This window comes from Schistocerca piceifrons, chromosome 8, assembly GCF_021461385.2.
Source record: "Schistocerca piceifrons isolate TAMUIC-IGC-003096 chromosome 8, iqSchPice1.1, whole genome shotgun sequence".
NCBI classification, from domain to species: Eukaryota; Metazoa; Arthropoda; class Insecta; order Orthoptera; family Acrididae; genus Schistocerca; species Schistocerca piceifrons.
The window spans coordinates 301,595,850-301,611,319 of record NC_060145.1 but is presented as its reverse complement, the minus strand read 5'-3'; the positions used below and the strand labels follow the sequence as shown (position 1 = coordinate 301,611,319).

The window sequence follows — 15,470 nt, the reverse complement described above, 5'->3', positions numbered from 1 at the left end:
ACTGTTTTGAAATTTAGTAGGAACATTTTTACTCTTGCCTCTACCAACACATGGTCAATTTGGTTCACTGTCTTCCTATCTGGAGATACCTAAGTTCCTTCATATATTCTCTTCATGTCAAAGTAACAACTGCTTGAAATTAGTCAACCAAGTGCTCACATCATGTAATCTGTGCTTACCAAAGTTTCCTCAAAGGCTGCTTTTACAGTGTTGTCAAAAATCTTTCCCAATGTCTCACTTTCTCTGTTATTCTCTAAAATTAGAATGAGATAGCTCAGTGGGCAAGGCATGGGAGTTCTATTACTGATGAGCAAAATTGAAATCCCACTCAGTCAACAAACTTAGATTCCCTGGGGATTATACTAATCAGTTCAAGATTAATAGACGATCGTTACTTTTATAATACCACAGCAACTGATGCGGAAGGGTGTAAATTCTGGGACTGTGTTTGCCTAAGTCATCTTTAGTGCATCCAAGTTAAGTACTGTTGGGCTGGGCTAGCACTTGCATGGGTGTACTAATCAGTTCAAGATTAATAGAAGATGGTTACTTTTATAATACCACAGCAACTGATGCAGAAGGGTGTAAATTATGGGACTGTGTTTGCCTAAGTCATCTTTAGTGCATCCAAGTTAAGTGCTGTCGGGCTGGGCTAGCACTTGCATGGGTGACCATCTGGTCTGCGGAGTACTGTTGACAATCAGGGTATACTCAGCCCTTGTGAGGCAAACTGAGGAGCTACTTGACTGAGTAGTAGTGGCTCTGGTCTCGTATACTGACATACAGCCAGAAGAGCAGTGTGCTGACCACATGCCCCACCATATCCACATCCAGTGATGCCTGTGGGCTGAGGATGACACAGCAGTTGGTCGGTACAGTTGGTCTTCATGGCTTGTTTGGGTGGAATTAAGTTTGAAGTAGGTTGCTTATCTGGTTTAGTGGGTATGCCTTATGCAACACTACACTTCATAAGAACTGTGCCCTTAGGAATTTCCACTCTGTATGGGAAGCATGCCACTGCCTTTGGCATTTCCTGTTCCTGCTCCTCTTGTTGAGAAATTTCTTAGTGATGAACAGCTCCTCTTCATCATCATCATCATCATCATCATCATCATTATTATTATTATTATTATTATTATTATTGTTACAAAAAATCTCTTGAAAAAGATGTGATTCAGAAGAAAGGCTGTTGACACATGACAGACTATATGCCCTGTGAGCCAAAGTCTTCAGAATGCCAGTTTTCTGCGACAGATCATGACTGCTCTTTTGGTGTAGAAAATAAAACATACACACACTAAGTGAGTCATCTGACCTCCAATTCCCCAGGATGACCTGGAATAGTAACTGGCCATCATTCTCTAATTCAATTGTGAATGTGATATTGGAAAGACAAGAAATAAAATGATAAAAAGCCGCTTTTAATTTCTTAATTTCATGAGGCCATTTGGCAAATGTGTTACACACATAGGGAAGGAAACAGGTATCTTTAAAAAGAAGGTTTGCAATCATTCTTCCTAAATGTTTTCCACTGAGAGGCTAACTGACACTGGGGAATACCCTCTCAGTTTCTCCAAAGCACAGCTGCTAGAAGTAAGTTTATGTCAGCACATGACTGAATATGTCCACTAAAACATCTTAATCAGACAATTAATGGAACTCTGGTGAATAATAAAACTATGTTACAGCTCACGATACTGTCATTGTCTGTTGTTTATAATCCAATATGGTGTCAGAGGAAGACTACAAAGTTGCATATACAATGGCACTTCACAGTATTAACTTATAATTGTCTTGAAGGATCTGGTGAGTTGCCTCTATGTTGCTGACTAAGGAGTGAATTGGGACACCTCCCTTACACACAGTGGGTTATTCACAATCAGTGACAGCAGAGTAAGTGTGAATAATAACAGGCTTCTAAATGTCTTCTCTGGTATGCCTGAGACACAGAGTCTTCTTCCTTTTTGTTCACACGTTTGGTAGTTTCACTATTATGACATTTGTACACAGAATCAGCAAACAGGCAGTCTTCTCATTATAATCCTAGCATTCCTTGATGACTGTAGTGCTGCCTTAATCAGCAGAAGGATGCCAATGCTTTCAAATTCACCCAGCACCTGAAGCGTTGTCCTTTCACCCCTGGAAATGTTAGGTGTGGCTGTGTCCCATTCAATTTATAGCATACCTCAGAATGAACACCCTCTGTTGGATCTGGTGGAGTGCTGTCATCACTTGTTCTCTTTCTCTGTCAATACTTGTGATACATAGTGCTTTCTGTATTGCCTGCAAATTTCAGTTTCATTAGAAGTCACCAATCTGTTCCCATGCAGGTTGATAATTGCCTCCAGCTTGCACTATTATTGTTGTTTTTTTTTTCTCTCGTGCAGATGCTGAAACTCCAATATTAGATAAGCTGCTGCCTTCTCGCATAACAACTAGCAAAAGTACACAGCATGACCTATATGCAGTTCCATGTACAAGTGGAGATTTCCTTCAGAAACAGTGTCCAGTTGGCAACGGGGGGCCAAATTATTTTCCTTACCAATCTCAAACTTGTACAGAGTTGGATCCTAGTAGCTGCAGCCAAGGTTGTGTGGGCAACAATCCAAATTACTTTTCTCTCTCGACACATTAGGAAGAATGGAAGAGCATAAACAAGTGCCTTTTCTGCTGTCGTAGCTTATCCAACTTTTTTTAAGATCTTGTATATCTCCTCCAAGCTGATTTCCATAGTATACTTTCTCATGGTTTACACACAGTATTGGTGCATAATATCTTGTAGGCCATGTCTCTGAGTTGCTCCTCCCCCCTCCTCAATATTATAACAACATAACTGGTGCTCCCTGAGATACTGAATCCTCCAGGGAGCTGTTCCCACTCTACTCCTCTACTCTGGATGTCCTTACTACCCATCCCTTCGCATTTCCGTGATTCTGTAGCTGGCGTTGCGTACACTGACCGTACCTCGCATTTGCTGGATGACCGAATTACCTTATCAACATAGGCTGCACCTACATTCTGAAAGAACAGCAAGTCAACATGGGCCCAGAGACAAGGGAGTAAGCTCCTGGCACACTGTCTGGATGCCACCTACAGGTTTGAATTTGATACAAGCTGCCTTGGACAGTCCAAAGGATGTTTGGTTAGGTCATACATCCACAGAACCGTGTGTGTACAAAAATTCTGCAATCAGTAGACATATGCTGCTCTTCTATCTTAGCATAGTTTGACAGCTAACAGAGAACTAGTTACCACTAACATTTCTGAAGATTGGCAGACTGTTTCCTTTGTTAGTCATTACAGATATGACATTCTCTGATAGCCATTATTTTTAACTGTGGGTGTTCATGTCAGTGCCATTGCAGCTGCTGCTAATTCCCTCATGTCCATCTCTTTTAGTAAATTTTATTCTGTTCTTTGTACAGTCTGACCTATTTTCTTCCTTTCTTGAGATGTTACATCCTTCATGTTTAACTGAGGCAGATAATGTGTGTTTATTTTAAGGCACTAGTCATTTGAATGATTTGAGGAAACTGTCCACTGCTTCTACCGTGAGTAAATCTCTCCGTCTTCAAATAATTTCTGCAATCAACATCTATCCAAAACTGTTTCATATTTTCTAGTTCTTTTCTGCCCCTATGATTTTCCTCTCTTGTGGTCCTCCCTGAATCCTGGATGGTATGGCATTCACCATCCTATGTAAACCAACTTCCAGCACACAGGAATTCTTTTGCGTTTTCTACTAAGATATCATTCTTCATAACTTTCATGTTAATGTTAAGTTAATTACTATTCTCCTTTCTATTAATCAGTGTCAACATATTAATTTTATGAATTTTTCCTCTGGTCTTCATAGTGGAGATGCAGCTTACCAAAACCAATTTAAAATTAATTAGTAAACCACTTCTTCCTCCACAAGCTATGTTAAATCGCTTAAGTCCACAGAATAAAACGTCAATGTTTCACATATTCATAACAAGATACCCAGAAAAATATGTCTACTTCAATATCTGACAACATTGTTTCTTAATTTTATACGGGGCAGTCAAATGAAAGTGAGACAGATGGGAAAAATGTAAGCACACACTGATTATTATTTCAGAAGTAATCAACGTAATTTTTAATTCATTTTCCCACTGCGAGATGAGATAGCCAATGCCTTCATGGAAAAATATTTGCTGTTGCCTATGGAACCATGATTGTACCTCTATGTCTGAAGCACATCAATGGCCACGTTTGGGGAGGGATCGTGACTTAATGGAGGATGTATAAGGCCTTCCCAGTGAAACTTCTACAGGGTAAAAGAATCTTCGCAACATGTGGGCTTTACCAATGTTTTTTCCATCAGCCTCTTTTTCATTTGAATGCCCCTTATACTTACATGAACAGCATTTAACAAGTTAAACCATTTGCAAATTTTGCACAAGCTTCCTCTGACCTACTGCTTCATACTCTAGGAATAAAAGCGTCTGTAACCAAAGCTACACTGCATCAATCTAGAAGGTAGTTACCAAAGATACAGAAGTAAAATGCACACTGTAAATCAGCAAATGAGTATATATTGATTATTTGACATTTAAGGATTACTAACTTCTCAGATTAAGAACAATTACTGAAAGCCATTTGTTCGGAGGTTGCGAAAACAACAAGTGTGAATATGGGCCAATCTTGGAGTATTATTGCTCATTCATATAATCACGAAAAACACCATAAATCTGTAAATTTTGTGCACTATTCAGAGAAATTGCTAGCTTTGTAAACACATAAGAAGAAATGAATTGCAGACAGAAATCCCTATACTCAATGTATATATATTTGCAAATGAGATATGTTACCTGTATTTATTCATTGATTTTGGAGGTTCAGCAATAACCCCAGCATAATAATTTTCTTTTGGGCCTTCATCTTGAAATAATGCAATAACTCGTGTGCCAACAGGCAGCCTTACTTTGCTTGGTGTTGAATACGCAAGATGTTTTCCTGGGACCACTTTTAGGTAAGAAGATTTGCGGTACTCGTAACGAATCTTGTATGCTGACTGGAGAGTGGAATCCTTTGGAGTAAAGTTGTAATTACTAATCTTTAATGAGATATATAAGGCGCATTTAAATAAAACAGTATAAAACAGAGCACATAAAACACTCCCAATTAAGAAATGTGTGTATGCTGAAAACTGATGCCTCCAAATTTTTTATCTGATAACTCTTAAAGCTTGTTAAATAAAACAAACATTATTCATATTCTACATCTTTATTCTTCATGTCTACATATTTATTTCTCAACTTATTCACCTGCTGATGAACACATTTCTTCCAATGAGAGACTTACTTGTTGATATTGTCGCTGTAGAATGTTTGACTATGTTGAAGGACCCACAATCTCACCTCTTCTTGCACTGCCTCATCACTATCAACGTGAAGCCGTCAAAGGAGTTCTTTAAGTTTAGGATACTTAAACTCAAACAGTTCTTTCATATTTTTAAATCCTGCCATAGCAACAGATCTCAACAGCTCCTGGTTTCCACTCCTCTGGTTTTCACATAGCGTGTTGCTGAAATAACTGTGCACTCATTTCCTAGTACCTTTATTTTTCCCAAAGCTGTTCTTCAATCCTCCTTTATATTTTTTGCTTTACTATAACAGTCAGCAATTTAAACACAATATGTCAGACTGGTCTGTTGATAGTTTTCATAGCCATTTGCTAGCTTTTTTATTAATTTTTAGTACTGCAACAATGACAGTTTTTCAAAACTGATGGTAAGTCTTCTGTTTCATATATCCTGGACACCAGATCAAATAACCTTCTGATTTTTATACCTCCCACTGAAGCACCTATGAAAAGGTAAGACCTACTCCTCAGCAATTTATAGAATGACTTATTCCTTCTATTTCAAATTTTTCCTTCTCTATTATGCTATGGAACAGCTCTCCTGTTACACAAACTCTATATGCCTTTCTGTCATTTATCTTTTCTCATATTTATACTTCACAGAAGTTTATGCAAACTGTCATTATCTTCATTTACTTGAAATTATTTTTAATTTGCCTGACTAATACTTCCTATGACCACCTTTTTCTCAATTTCTTTGACCACATGCCTCATCTATTCTAATTTTACTTCTTCACACTTCTTGTAGAGTTCATATACGAGGTCTGTTAGGAAAGCTTATTCTCCTTCTTCTTCTTTTTTGTGCAAACACCTGGTGGATTTGAATGTAGCATGCTCGCATGAGCCGACCTTGAACCTTCAAGCGCGTGCATGAATTCTTTCCCACTTTAATTACAGAATGTACCTCGGCTGCATAAAATTGTCCATGGCTCTAAGGCGGTCTTCATCAGAATAAAAATTACATAGGAGTACCTACAAAATATAATGACATGGCTCAATAAAACAATATAATTAATAGAATTACTTCCATATACTAAGCAGTGTGCTTATATGTAACCACACCATAGGTGAAGAACATCTGAGCAAAAAAGCTCTCGTCGAATGAAAAAATCACAAGAATAAAAACTGTAAAAATGTAACATGTTTGTCAATTTGAATAAAATGTTCCATCGAAATACAATGGCAGTCACGAGCTTGTTTAGAGACAAACAACTGCATCAAACCACCGCTAACCGTTAGACTAGACAGCTAACAGGCCAAGGCAGCCACGAGTTGGACATGAAAACAGATTCGCGCCATCTTGTAAGAAGTGATCGAATTACAGACAAGAGTAACTGAGGCACTGTATAGACAATATAACAACATTAAAGGCAAGAACAGGAATCAGTGCATGAAAATTACAAATTACCGTAATGGTCTTATTTTATAAATGTATATAAAAGATTCGAAACTGGAAAGGAAAACAATGTTTAAGAGTCTACATTTACATTCAGACCATTTTTAATTAGTGGCTCTATACCTTGAAAAAAGTTTATATTGGATAATTGCAACTGTTCGTTCAGAATGAAACCATCTTTCAGGGATAGGTGTTTAAAAATCTCTAGATCTTCTAAGATGTTAAGCCTAAAGCCTTTTTTTCTGTGAGTACAAGATCTGGACGTCTTTTACATCTTTAGGATTATGCCCTGTGATTAACAAATGGCCAGCGAAAGTTGAATTGTGAACATTGGTGCCTTTTTTGCTGAGAAGGTGTTCCTTGAATATTGTCGCAATAGCTCAGCCTGTTTGGCCTATGTAATAGGCAGGACAACGGTCGCAAATAATTTTATAGACACCAGAATTATGCAGAGGGGAAAGCATAGGTTTCAAGTTATGTATGATATTACTTTTTAAAGAATTATTAGTGGAGTTGTATTTATTTTGAAGTAAATGCTGTATTCTGTAAGAAATTGGACCTAGAAATGGTATGGAGAAAAATTTTTTCTTTTCATTAGGTTCATTATTAGAAAGGCCTAGGGTAGTGACTCTATTATTGGTTTTCCTACTACAAATACTATATACTATAAGCCAGTATTGGTAGCCACAGTTTTTAATGAGATTGATTTCAGAACTGAGATTTTCAGAAGTAAGAGGTGTGGAGGTGACTCTATGAATAGCTTAATGGAAAAAGGCCACCTTATGAGAACGCAGGTGTACTGACATGAATCGAATAATTTGATCATAACTGGTATCTTTGTGGAAGATATTGAATCTAACTTTGTCATCTACTATCGTAAGAATGAGATCTAGAAAATTCAATCGCTGGAACTCATTTTCGTGCTCACAGGTTAAAGAAATATTTTCATGAAACTCATTGAACATATTAAAATGTTTATCTACACCGTCATTAGGCCTTTGTATTTTATAGATCTCACTCTTATGATAGTAGATGACAAAGTTAGCTTCAAATCTTCCACAAAGAAACCAGTTCTGATCAAATTATTCCATTCATGCCAGTACACCCACATTCTCATACGATGTCCTTTTTTCATTCAGCTATTCATAGAGCCACCTCCACACCCCTTTCTTCTGAAAATCTCAATTCTGAAATCAATCTCATTAAAACTGTGGCTGCTAATACGGGCTATGATCCTTCAATAGTAGATAGTATTTTTAGTAGGAAAACCAATAAGAGAGTCACTACCCTAGGCCTTTCTAATAATGAACCTAATGAAAAGAAAAAATTTCTCCCCATACCATTTCTGGGTCCTTTACTTCAAAATAAATACAACTACACTAATAATTCTTTAAAAAGTAATATCATACATAACTTGAAACCTATGCTTTCCCCTCTGCATAATTCTGGTGGCTATAAAATTATTTGTGGCAATTGTCCTGCCCATTACATAGGCCAAACAGGATGAGCTATTGTGACAATATTCAAGAAACACCTTCTCGGCAAAAAAGGCACCAATGTTCACAATTCAACTTTCATTGACCATTTGTTAACCACAGGGCATAATCCTAAAGATGTAGAAAATGTCCAGATCTTCCACTCAGAGAAAAACAGCTTTAGGCTTAACATCTTAGAAGAGCTAGGGATTTTTAAAAACCTATCTCTGTACAACGGTCTCATTGTGAATGAACAGTTGCTATTATGCAATAAGAACTTTTCTCAAGGTATAGAGCCACTAATTAAAAATGGTCTGAATGGCGATACTCCCCTCAATGTAGACTCTTAAACATCATTTTCCTTTCCAGTTTCATACTTTTTATGTACATTTGAACTATATTTCATTTATAAAATAAGACCATTACAGTATTTTGTAATTTTCATGCACTGATTCCTGTTCTTGCCTTTAATGTTGTTAAATTGTCTATACAGTGCCTCAGTTACTCTTGTCTGTAATTCGATCACTTCTTACTAGATGGCGCGAATCTGTTTTCATGTCCAACTCGTGGCTGCCTTGGCCTGTTAGCTGTCTAGTCTAACGGTTAGCAGTGGTTTGATGCAGTTGTTTGGCTCTAAACGACCTCGTGACTGCCACTGTATTTTGGTAGAACATTTTATTCAAATTGACAAACATGTTACATTTTTACAGTTTAATTTTCATTCTTGTGATTATTTCAATTTGACAAGAGCTTTTTAGCTCAGATGTTCTTCACCTATGGTGTGGTTACATGTAAGTACACTGCTTGTACAGTATACGGAAGTAATTCTATTAATTGTATTGTGTTGTATTGTTGAGCCTTGTCATTATATTTTCTAGGTAATCCTACATAATTCTGATTATGGTGAAGACCGCCTTAGAGCTGTCAAAACCATGGTCAATTTGACAACAATTTTATGCAGCCGAGGTGGCTATACACACATTCTGTAATTAAGTCAATGCAAGGTTGCTGGACTTCAGCCTATAACAATGTTTAAAATTTGTTTTCCATCAGTCGAAAGCATCAGTTGCTGATAAGCAGCGGTTGAGTGAGGTAGTGTGCAGTGCTTGTGTAATTTTTTATAGCAAGGGAAATGATGGAATGACTGGAGCAGCACTACTCCACAAAATTTTGCCAGAAACTGGATGACAGCCAGGTGGAAATGGCTTTCAGTGATGACGCTATGGGCATCACACATAGTAAGAAGAGATATGACCGGTTTAAAGACAGTTACACACCACTGGAGAGCAAGCCACGCACTGGTTGGCCATCAACATGCTGAAATGACCAGGTCATTGTCAAACTGAACGCTGTGGTGATGTGGGATCGTCATGTGATTATCAGAGAAAATGCGAAAGAGTTGGGCATCAGCACTTTTTCGGCACATTCTACTGTGACCAAAGATTTGACCATGGACAGAGTGTGAGCGAAATTCGCTACGAAGCAGCTGACAGAACAGCAAAAGCAACCTCATGCTGAAGCCTCACAGGACACAAACAACGCTCCTGCACATTCCTTGCACCGATTCAGATTTTTTATTCTTATTGAAAAACCAGATTCCTGCACTTCAACAGGCACTTTACTCTCCTGACATGGCCCCCTGCAACTTCTGGCTGTTCCCTAAACTCAGAGGCCACTGAAAGGAATGACCCCATTCTAAAAGAGGCTTTCGTGGCATGCTACCAACAATGGCGGCAATGCAGGGAGAAGTGTATGGAGCCCCAAGGGAAATACTTTGAGAGTGATTAGGTGTCCAACTCTACAGGTAAGCTAGCTTTTTTTTCCTGGCCGAAGGTCACTTACTTTTCTAACAGACCTCATATAAATGGTTTCTCATTTAATATTTATAATACTTCCTTTTGTCAATGGCCTGGGGTATTCATTCAGTTATAGATGACTGCCTTAGCTGTAACTATGGTGACACCGCTGTCATTTTCACTTCATCTCATTTTTTCTTAAATCATCTATATTCCACTTTCCTGTACTTTCCATCTTCTTTCATTCTTCTCAATTTTAGCCTAGTGTCCATCATTAATATAATATGAGTCTATTTCTAGAGCGGTGTATGCTCTGACAACCAACACTTGCTTCAAAAATCTTTGTCTACCCACAAAATGATCCAGTTTACACCTTCCAGTTCTCTTTGTATTACACTTCACTAAACTTTCTTCCCACATTCAGTCATCCCACACTTGTTCAGATTTATATGTTTCCCTCAAGTTTAAACCTAAATTGTGAACAAGCGATGATGTATCCAAACCTTTGTAAAAAATTACATCATATGAGCTTCAATCATATTAACATTTTGTTTCTTGTTTCATTTCCCCCCCTTCACAAAGTGAGAATGATTCTTTAAATGCAAAAACACTTTGTACCCTACACCCTTGACTATGAAGAAAAATTTAAAATTCAGCGCTGCTGTCAGTAATAACTTTCAATACAAATATTAAAGATTCAGCATCAACTGAATTAATTAGCATTACTATAAAAAGAAAGATCTCATATGATCTATAACATACAGGATAACATGGAAGTGTGATGTGAAAAGTAATACTAACATCATATTTCTGAACATATTCAACTACTCTGGCCTGTGTCCAAGCACCATGAAATCCATACTTCATGACAAACACAATCTCGCCTGGGGCAGGTCGTGGTTTATGGACCATCCCCACTGGCGGTAATGGTTTGTGGTCCACCCTTACTTCATCCAAGGCAACAACTTCCTGTGACTGAGCAGAAAAGATATTTGATTAAGTATATACTCAGAATAAAAGTTAAGTAAAAAAAAACAAAAACAAAAAAAAAACCCACACACAATTATGTCAAATTCACATAATGCTTTTACAAAGTGACATGTGGGAATTTCATTAACACACAAAAAAGAACTTACTGGGAACATTCTGAATGAGAGAGAGAGAGAGAGAGAGAGAGAGAGAGAGAGAGAGAGAGAGAGAGAGAGAGAGAGAGAGAGAGAGCTAACAGTAACAGAAGGATAATGCAAAATACATCAATATAAACCACCTCATCCTACACAATGCTAACAGGCAGAATCATGGAGGAAGAGTAGCACCTGCCACATAAGGAGTCCAGGCTACAATTACCTCTTACATCATCCACCCAGCAGTGGTTTCAATGTACATTAAAAAGGCTTCTACTTAACAACTCATGCTATACCACAGAGAAATTCTTGAATAGAAATAATTAGTTTTATATTCTCTCTCTCTCTCTCTCTCTACATTTGTACCACTGACATGTTCCACATTATTATGTTAGTCAAGAATATGTCATATGAAAATTAACTAACATCTAGGAGAAACCTTCCTAGCCTTCCAAAACTCCCAAATCCTGGTCTGGCTCAGGTTCAACGACAAAATCTTCATGATATGGACTCAGAGCCACCCCACCCTATCCATATTCCTTCGCAACTCTACACTTTTTCTCCCATCCGCTTCAACTGGTCCTCTTCCGCTCGATGTGACACCTTCCTGGACATTGGCCTCCACCTCTCTGTCCACATTAAACATACTAACCACCAACAGTACTTGCATTTCAACAGCTGCTATTCCTTCCACACCAGAAACTCCCTCCTATACAGCCTAGCCACCTGTGGACAACAAATATGTAGAGATGAGAACTCCATAGGCCGGTACATTGAAGGCCTCTCAAAAGCCGTCACAGACAGCCAATACCCCCAAACCCAGACCACAAACAAATTTCCCGTGTTGTATCCCCACACACCTACAACAGGATATTTGGCTGTTTTCCGGAAATCATCTATAAATGATTAATTATGTCATTTTCTGCCCCTACCATGCTTTTTTTTCCTCTTGAATTTTAGTATTCTTTTATAAAAACGGAAATGAAATTAAAATAATTTTAACACCCATTACAACACTCATTCAAGTAGTGTGATGTCTGTGATGTCACTGGCTAGTTAGCTGCTCCTACTGTCATGATGCTAATTCACAGTGATGTCTTGTTTTTGAATTTACATTTGGGGAAAAGGGTTACAAATGGTGCATAGCACCATACTGCACAAATACATCTAAAAAAAAAACTACTGAAAAGTTGTTTTTAGGTGTTTCAGAGAATGAGAAGATGCATAAAATGTGGTTGCACTGTACCGGAAAAATTGCCACCATACTGATGCACACTTTCACTAACTTTATTAAAAATGTCCTGCACTGTGCAGTTAACACTAACTTATCTCCAAGATGTGCTCTCCCACTGTTACAATGAAGGATAGTCCTGCACTGTGCAGTTAACACTAACTTATCTCCAAGATGTGCTCTCCCACAGCTACAATGAAGGATAGTCTCATTCAATGAAATTAAACTCATAGTGAAAATTGTTGTTTTACCTAATGACTCCACAATTATTCGGTAGCTCAGTTGTTAGAGCGGTAAACCATCGAATTTTAAAGACGATGTCCATATAGATTGCTTGTTTGAATCTAATCTGAAAGAACATTTTAACTTATTTGTAAAACGGCTCGACAATCCTCTCATATGAAAACCAAATCACAATTACAAAACTTCACTACACCGATCAGAAACAGAATATTATTGTGTTTTCCTCGCTGTTTACATGCATCATGTTCAAAAAGAGATTTTCTAGTTAATGTGACCACACACATTTTACTTTATTGGAAACAATATTTCTATCATCTTACATGAAGATGAAGTAAGTCTGCTTCAAACATTAAAGGTAGTTTACACTCACAAACATCAGAGCCCTTACGTTTGGTCACCTGCACCTCGTAGTCCTACACCTTGTTGTACTGAGGATTTATAGTGATATCTTCACTACAAGCAATGCTTTCCACAAAAGTGAACTGTTTTCTCATAAAGTAATTGCATTTATCCTCTGTTCTCCGTTTCTCAGACTAAGACTAACATGAAGCTATACATAATACATCCCACAGTCAAAATAACTGCTATTTTTGTATTGCGTGTAAAACTTTTAAAAATATATGACCTCCCACTTGCACTGCAGTCGAACATGCTACACATTGTTACACAGAGCACCTGATGCATGCAGTACATCATTTGAGTACCTTGTACATAGGAAATCAGCATTAAATTTTGACAAGAATAATTTTGTTGTGCTTTGGGTCATAGCTCATGACTGATAGTTGACTATCTAGTTATAATATACGGATCCACTTGCAAAAGTTCTATAATTCCTTAGTTTTGAGCGAGTTTAATGATGTGGCAGGGAATAGGTAAAAGCATGTCTGTCATTGCACATATCGTCGCTCTAAATGGGTGGAGTATAAACATACCAACTTTTGCAAGGTTTTTACTATCAGCATTCAAAAAATTGCTTTCTATTGTTACTTAGAAGTTATAACTGCATCTTCCATCAGTAAACAAGTAAACGGTTTGCAGTAAAAGTACGTATCTCCGGAGGTAACTGTGGAATAAACATGAAACTTTGCACATAACAACTTACCAATAAAAGGTCTTATAATACAAAATTTCATTTTACTACCACTGTCCAATAGGCAAAGATTTTTCTAAAAATGCTAGCTGCAGCCCACATAGCAGATGATCTTAGCAATTACATTTCTGATGCAGACCAATTCAACTGACTCTGCACAATGCAGTACTTCCCCCCTCCTTCCACTGCTGACATGCCGAAGTTCTCTACAAGAGTGGCCAAAGATGAGATTGTGGCCAAAAGAAACTCTTAAACTGCGACATCTCCAAAATGAGTGAATAAAGTAAGAACTCAGATAATGTTTAATAAATAGTGATAACTCATAAGAAAGTTAAATGCTACAGTAGTTGGTGATACTTACAGTTTCATATTTTGAACTTTTTATTGGCATCCTGTGTAGTGGTGTAACTTTCTTAGTTGCAACACCCACTAGAACAGAAATAAGCATGACGTATGTGAAAAAAAATTCTGTTTTACACTATATTATTATTTCATAAATTCATCACTATGTTATAAAGTACTTTATAAATACATGAATAAAATTCAAGTGTATAGAGTGATACACGCTGCCTTATCAACTGACAAATTTAAATGTACATTCTTCTTTATGAGCTGATGTAACAATTCCCAAATGAATGAATAAAGTACATTAAATATAAACATCATGAGAAAACATTCACTTGAAAGTAAAATGACCGCTTATGCTATTTCTGCTCGCAAATTGTGAAGCACCTACATACGTCTACTGTTATATATGTTACATACTTCAGAGCTATTCATCTCCCCAAAATGTCCTCAGGTCCAAATTTCAACAATTTCCCTATTAACAGAAGTACTTTGAAATATCAAAAGCTTACTGCAGTGCCGTCATAAATATTCTCTCATTTTTATATTGTTCTCACTCTTCAAGAAAAGTGAGCATTTTGTAATCCATATAAAATTACTAACCAAGTCATTTTTGCTCACACATAGATCCTGAGAATATTGTTTTTGTTTTAATGGTCACAACTTTAAGTAGGCATTCAAAATATTTATCTAACTTTACACACAAAAATTTAGTGAAGCCAGACTGCCTGCAGTGTTTTTGCAATTTGCTCGACTACTCAGAGGTTCTGTTTCTTCTCTGCTTACTGCACTGTTCGTATTTATTTTATCCCGCCAATGCAAAACTCCAACAGACACTGCCATATCATAATGTACACCAACATCATTGAAATGAAATGTGCGTATTACATGGTTTTGTTTGTCGGGAGATACGATCAGGGGTTGTTCAGCCACCTGGAGCAAATCTTTATTTGAGACCACTTTGCCAACTTGCGCCTTGATGATGATGAAATGATGATGAGGACAACACTTGCACACACCCCAGTCCCGAACAGAAAAAATCCCCACCCAGCCAGGAATCGAACCTGGGACCCTGTGATTTAGAGTCAGCAACCATAACCACACCATCTCTATAAGGATTGTTGCAATACTGGATGAAACAATTAAAATCACTCTGGGAATAAAATGGAACACATATATGTATTTACCACCAACTACATACTGGAAAGATTCATCATGACTGAATGGCTAAAACAATATATATCGATGGCGTAGGCATATTTGATCATATTTATGAATTTTTGAAAACAAGTTCTGATACTTTCTCATAGTACAAAACTTAAGAACTTTGCACAGAGCAATTTTCTTTACAGTGCACAAACACAATACCTTTCACCCAATGT

The 15,470-nt window shown here is 37.4% G+C and overlaps 1 protein-coding gene across 4 annotated transcripts in view; it reads right to left on the bottom strand.

The window, feature by feature from the left end:
- Window positions 1-15,470, bottom strand: part of LOC124711153 (histone-lysine N-methyltransferase eggless-like) — a 352,937-nt gene that overhangs the window by 139,198 nt on the left and 198,269 nt on the right. For all 4 annotated transcript variants that reach the window (XM_047241057.1, XM_047241054.1, XM_047241056.1 and 1 more), the window contains exons 7-9: window positions 14,105-14,172; window positions 10,857-11,030; window positions 4,836-5,053 (exon numbers count right to left, since the gene is read on the bottom strand). In XM_047241057.1, the coding sequence (XP_047097013.1) occupies window positions 4,836-5,053; window positions 10,857-11,030; window positions 14,105-14,172 (460 nt within the window). The remainder of the gene's footprint in view (window positions 1-4,835; window positions 5,054-10,856; window positions 11,031-14,104; window positions 14,173-15,470) is intronic.